The 12,414-nt window shown below is 34.9% G+C and overlaps 1 protein-coding gene across 1 annotated transcript; it reads left to right on the top strand.

Moving 5' to 3' along the window:
• Nucleotides 1-5,796: 5,796 nt before the first annotated feature.
• On the top strand, nt 5,797-8,958 carry LOC132269066 (F-box/FBD/LRR-repeat protein At5g22660-like). The gene is made up of 5 exons (XM_059770077.1): nt 5,797-5,925; nt 6,036-6,135; nt 6,511-7,356; nt 7,440-7,583; nt 8,420-8,958. The coding sequence occupies exons 2-5, from the start codon at nt 6,094-6,096 to the stop codon at nt 8,741-8,743; spliced, it is 1,356 nt and encodes a 451-aa protein (XP_059626060.1). The 5' UTR covers nt 5,797-5,925; nt 6,036-6,093; the 3' UTR covers nt 8,744-8,958.
• The last annotated feature ends 3,456 nt before the right edge of the window (nt 8,959-12,414 follow it).

Raw genomic sequence — 12,414 nt, forward strand, 5'->3', positions numbered from 1 at the left:
AATTTAGTCACATAATTAGTACTTTCACATTTTCTCATAGAAAATAGCATGCTTGGCACAAATACAAGAAATAATCATATTCTCAATCCACAATAATTAATTCAATACTATCTCATGCTTAACATCACAACCAAAAAGCTACAAACTAAGCATGCTTCACAATATCAAGATTTTAATGTAAGAAAATACATAGAATCTCACTAAAATCATAGGAATTTGTAATTTAGACTTCCCTTACCGCAAAATAGCAAACCAAACAAGGCCTTAGCAAGCCCTAGCTTTAAAATTCTCTAAACCCTAGCAACATGGGTGCCAAATGGAAGCTCTCCTCAAGCTCATCAACTTTCTCTCTATGGCATCACCAAAAACAACTTCTAATATCCCCAAATCCAAGGTTGAAACATATGTGGCATATATCTGATGCAGATATGGAATATAGAGAAAGAAAAATGAAGACAAAGAAGAGGAAGAGGTGATGCCCGAAAATGAAAGAGGAAGGGGAAAAAGTTGGTCTTGCACTTGGTCAAGTGGTCCTAATGGTGCCACTTGTCAAACAAAAAATGGTTTATACTTTTGGTGAAGTTTGAATCTTGCCCTTGCTCATTCAATGTAATGCCTCCTCTATCCTCCAAAATATCTTCCGAACTATGTAGATATATGAATTTGAATATATGAGTGAAATGTCTATAATGCCCCTCACTTAAAATGAGAAAACCGAGAGAAGTTCAAGAATTTAGAAATCGACCCGACATCTGAAAAATTTAAAAATAATACCATCACTTCTAACTGACTTAAAATGATTAAAAATAAATTTCCAAAACCCTCGGCTAGATGAATGACCAAAAAGCCCCTCGGGGCCTGCGTGACACGCAAAACGAGGTAAGAATTAAAATAATCCAAAAAAATTAAATAATTTCCAACAAATAGAAAATAGGAAAAATCGGTAACGTTACATTATGGATGAGGTTCATGCTTCGTGTTGACATAGGAAATGACGGTTATACCCATAGTCGACCTCGAGTACGGATAAGGGTCCGGCCAACTGTTCGGACCCCACCCATGAGTTTTTAGTGGGCACGGTAAAATACGCGCCAACGGAGCCGACAGTACAACCTATGAAAGCAAAAGCTAATAGCAGCCCACCGGCAAACGCCGACTTGTGTCAGTTTGTCTGTGAAAGGGACGTCTAACTGTGGCACTTCATTCCGATCAAATCACTTTGTAGGACCAAATGCCGTTTTTCTCTCATACAACAATTCACTTTTTGAATTCTTGACATTCCTATTACTACTTCCTTGATCGTTACTCTAAGATTCCAAAAATAAAAATAAAAATTTACTGTAACCAGTTTTGCAAGAATTTTTATGTGTGTTATTTTATTTATTTACTTTTGGTAAATTATACTCATTTTTTTGTGAGTTAGGCAAATTGTGTCACCTATGAAAAAGTGACATTGAGTATAAAAGTGTAATACTTTTATATTATAATAATATGGAGTATTATATTATATTATATATAGGAGAAAGACAATATTATTATTTTATAAATTTAGTCAGCTGGAAATAAAATGGTAGGTGTGTTGTTAATGTAATTTATTCTATTTTTTTTTCTGTAGAAATAATTAAGTGGGCTCTTCTTCAATTTATCTTTATGATTCTGGATATCATAATTAAGTGGTCTCTTGTTAATTTAGATTTGTCTTAGTGATATAGGATATTTCTATAGCAGACAATTAGATTGGAGTTCACATAAAAATTATTCCAATTTGACTTCCCTTCATTTTAAAACTCAATTTAGATTCAATTTATGCTTGTGAGCAGTTCAAAATCTCGAGTTCAAGTTTGAATCTAGCTATTTAAAAAAAAAAGTAAGACTATTAAGTAAGAAGAATGTGCTCTAATAACTCAAAGTTACGTAAAAAGTCATATTCAGAATGTGCTCTAATAACTCAAAGTTACGTAAAAAGTCATATTCAAGTCTCCATAGAAACATATATGTGCGTGCAATTTTGTTTAAGAAAAAAATAAATAAATAAAAGAAAAGGAAGAAAAATATATATATTAACAATGTTCTCTACGTGTGAAATTATCAAAAATCCTTTATAAAATTTCGTTAAGGAGTACATTCCTACCATGGAATAGGTACTTTGATATGCGCATAAAATTGAAAACCTCATTTTCCTAACAATTCACCCCTAGATAATTACGTTAAAGGGTATCAACTCTACTCGAATTCTTCTACAACGTGGAAATCAAGAAAATGTGTTCTAAGTTGGGTGTCAATTTTTAATGAATTATTTAACAGATCAAATTATATAAATATAAAACTATATAAACATAAATTTGTATGACTCAGAATCTAACAATTGTTAGATTTCAATTCTTTTTTTGAGTGAACAGCAAATGAAACTATTCATTTCCAACCCCTTGTATACGCCTAGGGATGGCAATTTGACCCACCCCTGCGGTTACCCGTCCCGTCCCGTTTTTTGCGATTTTGGAGAACCGTCTAGCTTATTTGGGTGTGGATGGTTTGATGTAATAAAACCCACGCGGATTTGATGCGGGGGTGGGGAGAGGTCGCCTTGCATCGCCCCGTCCCGTTTAGATAGAAAAATTATTTAAGTACCCTTATTTCATTCGTATATATATTTCCCAATATATATATTAAGTACCCTATATAATAATATTAAATTAACAAATGAATTTGATTAAAAAAAGAGTTACAATGGTGAAGAACAGAAGATGAGGAAAAAAAAAAAAAAAAGGGCAAATTTATTTCAACAATAAATAAATTATGGTCTCAAACGGGGCGGAGAGGGTACCCGCGGAGGTAAAAATGTTAAACGGTTACGGGGATGGGGTGGAAGGTTCCCCCATTTATATGGTTTTGGACAGGGACGGGGGCGGGGTTTTTAAACGGTTATGGGGGGTACACCTGCCCAAACCCGCCCTGGTCGTTCGTGAACCGTAAGCTTAAGAGTGTGCATTAAGGCGAGGGCCAAGAGTTTTACATTTATAGAAGCCACTACTACATTTCACTATTAATATAGCTAGGGCGAGTAGGGATCGTCCCAAGGGACTTTGAAGATCGAGCAATGTCGTGGAATCACAATTAAGCTAGTAGGTCAAGTGATCAAACAATTGGTTAGTTGGTTGATTAAAGAGCAACTAAATTAAACTAAATAATAGCAAAAAAATTGCAATTAAGAGTAAGTGAAAGAGAGAGAGAGAGATATCTTGGGGTTTAGAGATCACCACCAAGCAATGCATTTCTATATCATTGACAAGTGATTAATGAAGGCAATTAGGGTGTTGCAATATTGGTGTGTGTGTATTTGGTTGATTCAACAAGTAAGGATGACTAGTTAAGTATGTATTGTCTAAACATCATGTGAAAGGCACAATATATCTAAGCTATGAAGCATATATTGTGTACACAACATGTGAAAGGCACAATAAATCAAAACAAGTCGTTAATCATTTCACTTAACTCACAATCCAAATACAACATAAGGATAGAGACATATGCTAATTGCATTCAAAAGCTTGGATCATCAAACAAGAAGCATAGATTGTCCTCCCATTTAACACTACAACTACATTACATCTACACTACTAGCATGAAAATAAACTAGGGGAGAGGCACAACCCATCAAGAGATAAGCATGAACCATCAAGAGAATCACAAAAGCATTCTTTTAAGCACAATGTTTTGACAATCTCTAAATCTATAGTATCAATACACATAGACACGCATCAATAACACAAAATCTAGAGATAAGCACATGAACATCTATTCTAGCATACATAGACATATAGATAGAATGAAATGACCAATTGGAAGCATTAAACCACATAAATCATTGAATAAACAAGATCCATATATATCAAAGTGTCAAAACATCAATTACAACACTAATCCCTCAGTAATACACAAGATTAAGATATAGAAAGCATGCTTGGGGCTAACTCTAGCCCCAAGAGGATGTCTAGCCACTCATGGTGATGATACTCCAACCCTCAAGGGCTAATTCCATGGAAGAGGTTTGCTCCTTGTTGATGAAGATCTCCAATGGTGTCTCTAGCCTCCTCCTCCTCCAAGCTTCCTCTCCAAGAGATTATATGAATGTCTAATTTTTTTCTCTCTTTTTGAAAAAGCAATCCTTATCCTTATATAGGTAGGTCAAAATGACACCCAAAATGAGCTAGGGTCGTGCACACAATATTCTCCAATGATTGGATAAAGGACAACTTTCAATGAGCTAGAATTTTAACTTTTTGCACTCGGAGGAAGTTCGATCGATCGAACCTTGGACTTGGATCGATCGAACTGGCTGAGATCGATCAAACTGAGGCTGGATAGATCCAACTGGCTGAGCTTTTTGGAAAAAGACAAATCCGAGATATTTTGGGAGATATTTTTGGGAAAAGGACAAAAGGTGGTTAGTGGGTCGACAGTTATGGATAGGATCAATCATTTGAATAAGGACAAAAGTGTTCGATCGATCGAAGGATGGTGTTGGATCGATCGAAATTTTGGAACTTTATGCTTTTTGGTCAAGGCTTGAATCTATCTTGAAGTGCTGAGATCGATCATTGTTCGATCGATCGAACCTTGACTTTGGATCGATCGAACTTGCTGTTTTGCTTCTTTCTTCCTCCACTTTGCTCCTTTCTTTGTTTAATCTCAGAATTGCTTCAATTAAGCTCTTATTTGGCTGAGTTAGCTTATTTTTGGGATAAGTGGCTGAAAATGAAAATAATACGAGATCAATCTAAAACGGTAAAGTAAGATAGATAAAGGTACTAGAATGCCTAAGCTTAAAGGGTTTAAATACGCACTTTTTAATACTCATCACGCCCCCGTTGCCATCCCTGTATAATACGCCTCATTTAGGGGTGAACATTGGGAAGGACAGGGCACTTAATAATTACTGTACAATTATGAAAGCCTGACATGATTTGAACTCAAGCCTATACAATACTAGCCAGCCAAGGCCCAAACTATAGGACGTACTAACTGAAGCCAAGCCCACCCATATGACTATAATTTATTCTAAATAATACTCATATATACTCATAAAATAATCTTTTTTACATTAAATTTTGTCCTCCTTGAATGAAAAGACAAATAGCGAATTGAAAATTTGAAATTAATTGTCCCTTCGCAGGACATTAAATAATTGAAATTAATTGGATTCTAATTTGCTTTAGAAACTATTAGGGGTGAGCAAATAATTTATATATATACGAATACGATTCGATTTGATCCAATTCAATCAGCACATTATATTTATATGTTAGTGTGACATATTAAAAATAGTTAAAAAAATTAAATAGGTAAATCAACATTTCAATGTGTCAATTGATAAGTCATTCATAAGTCAATGAGCAATAAGGTATTTTTATCTTCTGTCAAAGATAGTTGGGGTGATTGTTTAATTTTGTAAACTTAAGAGTATCGTCCAAACAGTGTTGCAATTTACCCTAATAATGATATCTAACATAAAAATAAAAAAACTTAGGGATTCTTTTTATTAAACTTAGGGGGTCTTATCTCAATTTTTCTTAGAGCTAGGCTTTAATTTATAATTTATAAGACTAATCAATGTCTCAATGGAATGTGAGTTTGACCCGCCCTTGACTCCACTTGCTTCTGACCCCCCATGTGCCGTTTTACGACCACTTTCTATCAATAGGTCGGTTGCAAAACTGATGGGCTAAGCCCACTCACGTTGGGCTGGTTAATTTTTATTTATTTTTTATCTAAGCGCGTGAAACAGATTGGTGTATATTTACCATCATTCCATCGTCCAAATTCTATATGTTCCTTCGTGCCGAAGGATTTGGAAATATTTCTTCTAGTCATTACGATCACAACAATCTGCTTCGACACTCCGCGCAGCCTCCGCTATCGCCTCAGGTGACAAGATCTGCTTAGTAATATATACACACACACACACACACACACATACTTTCTGTGTCATATATTCTCATTGTAGATTGATAGTAATTTTTTGAACAATTCCTCAGTGGGTGTTCAAAGTTTTTACGAAGTTGAAGACTTGGCTAAAGGGTTTTTGGTTACACAATGAAACAAAGACGACTGAACTCCAAATTTGCACTTAGGAAGGTAAATATTTTTTTCCCTTTAAGCAATTTGAAATTTTTTTTGAATCTTTTCCATATAATAATAATCATAAAGCTTTCTTTTTTCTTAATCGTCAATTTCTCCGCTAAATTATTATGTGTGATGAATTATTGTGTGTTTGCGTGGTTGTTTTCTCCTTATTCGTTTTACCTAATTTATCATGTCTGTGTTCAATTCAATTTTATTAATTTATACTGACTGTCCTCACTATGTTATGTGGTTTGCAATAATCAGTGTAAAGAGAGGAGTTGTTTTCTCCTTATTTGTTATCACCTAATTTCTCATGTTTGTGGTCAATTCAATTTTATTAATTTATACTAATTATCCTCACTATGTTATTTGGTTTGCAATAATCAGTGTAAAGGGAGGAGTAATCACTCTGAAGATCGGATCAGTCAGTTGCCGGATGAAATTCTTATTTGCATCCTCTCTTGCTTGCCAATGAAAGAGGCGGCAAGAACTAGTGTAGTCTCAAGTAGATGGAAAGAGTTGTGGACATATACAACTGGTACTTTTAATTTTGAGGCTTTGAAGTTATTGCGGAAACTTCGAAGGAAAGGAAATTGGAAAATATTAGGGGTGGAGAGGGCTAACTATATAAGTTGGGTGAATCGGGTCTTGAACTCACACAAGGGTGCAACCCTGGATGAATTCAGAATTCACTTTGATTTGGATTCTAGTTCTACATCTGATATTGATAATTGGGTTCACTTTGCAATGGAGAAGAGAGTTCAAAGGCTTGAGTTGAATCTTAAACGATTACATAGTAATATTCCGGAAGGGCATTACAATTTATCATCTATGCGGTCCCTGGATTTTTCGAGACTTGAATCACTAACTGCAATCCGTTTCACGTATGTGGATGTGACTGCAGAATGCCTTGAATGTTTTTTATCAAGCTGTCCATTTCTTGAAGAAGTATCTGTTGATAACTCGGCTTGTCTAGTCAATGTTAAAGTTTATGGTCAATCGCTCAAGCATTTGAAAATAGCGTACTGTTGGTTTTTGGAAGACATTGAGATTTCTGCGAAAAGTCTGGTGTCACTTGAATATTTTGGTCACCAAATAAACTTGTGTTTCAAGAGTGCATGCCATCTTTCTAAACTAAACCTGGGGGGTCAGTTTTGCAAGTTTATGAAATTTTCCCAGTTTTCAAGCTATACCTCTCAGCTGCAGACACTTGTATTGAAGTTGGATTACGAGGTTAGTATCTAACTTACCTCTCTTTTGTGCCTTCTCTTATTCTTCAAGGTTTTCTGACACATTTCGTTATTTGGACTCTTCAGGTATTTGATAACTTCCCCAAATTTCCTGAATTAAGGAATCTAAAGCATTTGACATTGAAGGTGTATCCATACCGTATCAGGAGCTTCCTTCCTTGCATTTCTCTCATAGAGGCAGCTCCTTGTTTGTATAGATTTTGTCTCGAGGTTAGTGCTCTTACCTTCTGGTTTACAATATGTGCATCATATTCTATCCTGGAATCTTATGTTTTATGTTATTTTAGGTGATTACTAAGTAATTTTAACTTGTAATGGCATTCATACTACATCATCGCTCTCTTTTTCTTTTTTCCCTCTAGATATGTATGATTTGCTTTACAAAATTTCTGAGACCTATAGATAAGATTCATATCTTACATAAATTTACCTAATATCAAAAGAATTTGAGAACAGTGGTGCACTGTGCATCTAGTTTGTTTTCATTGATTTTGTAGCTTAGGCTTAGCATCGGCCATTGGAGGTGTTTTTTAATATATATATATATGTGTGTGTGTGTGTGTGTGTGTGTATATATTTTAAAATTTGATGAGAAGACAATATATTCCTACATTGCCTTCCAATTTCTATTATTTTGATGTTCAATGTTAATCTGCATCTCTCTCCTTCAAGGAAAGTTTGTGAAAAAATTCTTTATTTCTTTGCCTCATACGTGTGAATTAATGATTACCAATGTGTGATGTATGAACTAGATGCTATTATAGAGGCAATAAGTTATACATCAGCTCTTAGATGGAACCGATGTTAGAGGTATTAATACATAAGATGACAGTCCTTTGTGGACTAGGCTACTTAAAAGAAGATGTTAACTTTCAGTAGACTAATACTTTTGATTCATTTTGTTTGTGGCTAATAGATTAAGTGCATTGATTTAGGTCTTAGCTTTAACCAGTTTGATCATCATTCCATTTTCATTGTTTGGAATCAAAAGTCAATTTCATTGTTCTAACAAAATTGAATTAATAATCGGACCATTGGTGTGGCAGGTTTTTTATGGGAATATTGATTGTCCTGGCCGCTACTCTTTGCAAGGGAAGGTGGTACAAGGAAGGGCTGAGAAACGTCTGCTCAAATGTCCCAAGGTGGTAGAATTGGTTGGATTTACTGGCTGTGAGGTTGATGTTGAGCTCGCCATGTACTTATTTGAGAATTTTGTCTCGCTAGAGAAGATAAATATTGATACACGCCCACCGTATTTGATAGGAGCTGAAAATGAGAATGTGGAAGATGAGAATCGACTAGCGGCGAAAATGTGTGCTATGGGACTGCAATCAAAATTACCTCGAGGGGTTGAACTAATGATAATATGAAGATTTTGTGGAGGGCTGCCCATGTAACATTAGATGGCAATTTGTGCTTTGTAATATTTAATTAAAGATGTAATGCTACAATGTCTGGGTTTAAAATAGAGGACAGGCCCCTCTTTTAACTGTTGTGATGTTGTATGGTGGAAAAATGATGAGAAGTTGTTATAACTTGTATATCATGTGTAATAAAGTATTTGAAAAATCATTTTTCATTTAAATAGGTAAGCAACTCGCACACTTTGTGTTCCAAGTGTGACTTGAAGCCCTCAGCCTTGAAGAGATACCACCCAAGTTAGGATCTGGTGGTGTAAGAATATAATTTTTCACAGTTGCAGCATTTTTCTATTTGCATTATGATTTTCCATTCCCATTTGTCTTACAGGTTCATGGAGATGGTTTGATGATTCTATGTTGGATTGCTGTGAACCTTTGTCAAAGGTTAAAATTGGAGGCATTTCATTCTGGCAAACTTGCTAAATTTGAAGCTTTTCGGACAAATGAAAACACTATTCGATGATTTATGATTGGTAGAAATAAACAGGGACAAATAGGACACAGTTTTTCTAGTTCGTGTGCTACTAACCTTTTAATATTGGTAGAAATTTCGATACAAGGAAGAATGTGAATGCTAAGGTCTATGGACAAGGATAAGTAGTGTTGTTGGGTTGTCCCTTTCGTACATGCTGTGCAATTTTGACACTCTCTATCTCCTTGCATAAAAAAACTAAACAAATACTTTGGTGGTAGTCCATTGTCACTCTACATTAATTTTCTTAAAAGGAAAACAGTAGTTATTACAACAATATTTATGTTTCTTGTGATTTTAAGTCTAAGGCCTATTTTTAGCATAATGAGAGTTAATTCTCGAGAAGAGATCGTAGTGGTTGAAATCGATCTGTTCTTTTTTTTTTTTTTTTTTTCTTCTTGAATGTGTGTATTTTTATTCTTACAAAATGAAGCAATATGTTGATCTGTTTTAAATTATTTGTAGATTTACATCTTCACACTTGTATTCTTATTTCTGAAATTAAATCATTTTCCGATTCATAATTATTTCAAGGCCTGAAAAAGCACTAGGCTTTCTTTATACAGTGGTACAATCTTGTTGGCACTACGGCTGATATTGTTCAGCTACTACTCCATATTACCCTTTTTTTTTCTTTTTTTTTTTTTTTTTTTCTTCGCTCTGTGCTTTCTGTATTATAAAGAACGTCTTTACAACTAAGTTCTGAAACTGGAACCCTCTGTGTAGTTCAAGGCCTGTGGTTTTTTTTTCACTATAGATTATAAGAAATTATCACATAGTTCGTCTTAACATAACACAATGGTGTCTTGGGGGAGAATAATTTTTTACTAAACATCTCCCATGGCTTGGTTCCTCCAAAGCGGAGACTAAATAAGAAAAATGGAGACTAAAAGGTTTCTGAGTAAGCCCCATCCTTTCCTTCCTATCCCTCTATTTCCTCTCTACTGACACGGTGATGAAATATTGTGAAGTTGTTCATCTGTTCTTTTCTCTTGTCTTGTCCCTTTTGTATTATTTTCTCTTCTTCTTTTAAGATATAAAAAAACCCATCTTTTGATTATTGTTCCTTGATTTTGATGGAAATTTAAATTTTAGTTTGAGTCATAATAAAATTATAGCCTAATTAGTGTAGTTATCAAATTATTTATGTATTTCAAAGTAAAAGCTTAAGGGTTTAAATGATATGTAGATAAGTGAGTTTCTTATTAAAGAATAATAATAATAATAATAATAAGGGTAAATTCTAAGTCACATGATTCGCATGGACGACTTCCGCTCCAGAGCTCCGAACGCGGATCGACGTTTTGAGAGCTTGAGTTCGCGAACTCAATTTTCGAATTCATGAACTCACTTTTAGAATTCGATCTTTTGCCTAAATACCTGTTGACTCACTGGAAAACATGGCGCGGATGGTCGTTCGGATTTTCTTTTGTAAAGAAAAAGAGAGAAGATTAAGACTAAGAGAGATATGCATATATATGTGTGTTTGCATATCTGAAGATGAAATAAAAAAGCACTACCAATAGTCACTTCTATCTCCAAAGATGAAGCCTAATCTTCCGATGAGATCTCCTTCAATGGATAGTGATTTTTTTGTGATGCTGCTGTAGATTGTGATTTTGCCCATCGAGATAACTTCTTGGCATACAGAGCTCCGCCGTTAGCAACTTAGCTGCTGGTCTAAATGATGCAAATGCAAAAGGAGTAGGGTTATACTTAATAGAACATGAGCTTGGGTCTTTTAAAAAGAGTAGGGTTATACTTAATGGTAATGGGCTAAGTTTTATTTTTTTCCAGAGTACTGAAATTGTTATGGCGTTGGGCTCGGATAGATGGGTGGGACTGGACCTTTTATATGGGCATTTTATAAGTTCTAACATTAGTTGAATTTAAAATAAAAAAAAATTATATATATATATATATATATATATATATATAACATAAAATGTATTATATACATGCGCTCTCAAGACGCTCCCGCTCTCAACTAATTTTAGACTTTGCCATTTTTACACTCCCGCTCCCGCTCCCGCTCCCGCATTGTGTGACATAGGGTAAATTGCACAACTTAGACACGGTTTGGACGATAACATCCCCAAATTTGCAAAATTGAACAATCACCCCAACTACCGTTGACAAAAGGTAAAAATACCTTATTACCCTTTGACTTATGAATTGACTTATCAATTGACCCATAGAAAAATTATCTATTTAATCTTCAAACTATTTTAAATATACCAGACTAACATTTTCACCACTACAAAGATTACACATATACATATATATATATCATCTCAATCTCATACACACACACACACACACACACACACACATAAAGAGAGAATAAGTGAAGAAAATTTAACCATGTATCAAGTCTATCACACTCATTTGGTTACATTTATGTTGAAACTAAACAAAAATGTATTGTTTAACTAACAGTGATGCCACATATAGCAGAACTATGACATTTGAATTTTTGCATAAAGTTTTTGTAACGACCCGAACATGAGGGTCTAAATCGCTAACCAGTCCTTTACCTCAACCCGAGGTCAACTAAGGGTAAAAAGTCATTTCCAACGTCAATACACTATATACACATCATCCCAAGGGTCATAAAACACTGAACTACTAACATCACAGAAGGAACACAAATGAAGGTAGAATGGCAGCGCCGATCGATTGACAGCCTTATGTTGGCCGACTGAAACTGCTGGGTCGGTTGGCTGACTGAGTTAGTCAACCAGCCGAAATGATATAATGACATGAAAAATGCACTTTCGGTCTGCTGACTAGCCTAGCCAACAGCCGACAGCCCTGAAAGCTGCAAATTTAGCAGTCTGCAACCTCTCTGGTCCTGTAACCAACCGAGCTCTTTTGTGAGCCAAAGCACAATGTAAAACCTCTCCCAACTCACGACAGTTATGATATAAAGTCCCATAATCATGATCATTAAAAATAAGTATTTAAAGTAGCTCACGCGCATCCCATCCGTAGCGTGCATATTTCAAATTTCATTTATACATGTCCAAGAAACATAATTGGAAATACAAGGCCATAAAATATACACATTTTATTTACGTGATTACAAGGAATTTAAATACATAAACGAGGTCGCCATAGCCGTACATACAGCCTTATAACATTATAA

Source organism: Cornus florida, unplaced genomic scaffold, assembly GCF_030987335.1.
Source record: "Cornus florida cultivar Cherokee Brave unplaced genomic scaffold, ASM3098733v1 CherokeeBrave_3.0.0_Hap2_Chr08, whole genome shotgun sequence".
NCBI lineage: Eukaryota > Viridiplantae > Streptophyta > Magnoliopsida > Cornales > Cornaceae > Cornus > Cornus florida.

Excerpts from the sequence above, each read along its gene's own strand:
- LOC132269066 (XM_059770077.1), top strand. The coding sequence starts at position 6,094 with ATGAAACAAAGACGACTGAACTCCAAATTTGCACTTAGGAAG. Across the intron at positions 6,136-6,510 it reads CCAAATTTGCACTTAGGAAG|TGTAAAGGGAGGAGTAATCA; the intron begins GTAAATATTTTT and ends TGCAATAATCAG. Across the intron at positions 7,357-7,439 it reads TATTGAAGTTGGATTACGAG|GTATTTGATAACTTCCCCAA; the intron begins GTTAGTATCTAA and ends TGGACTCTTCAG.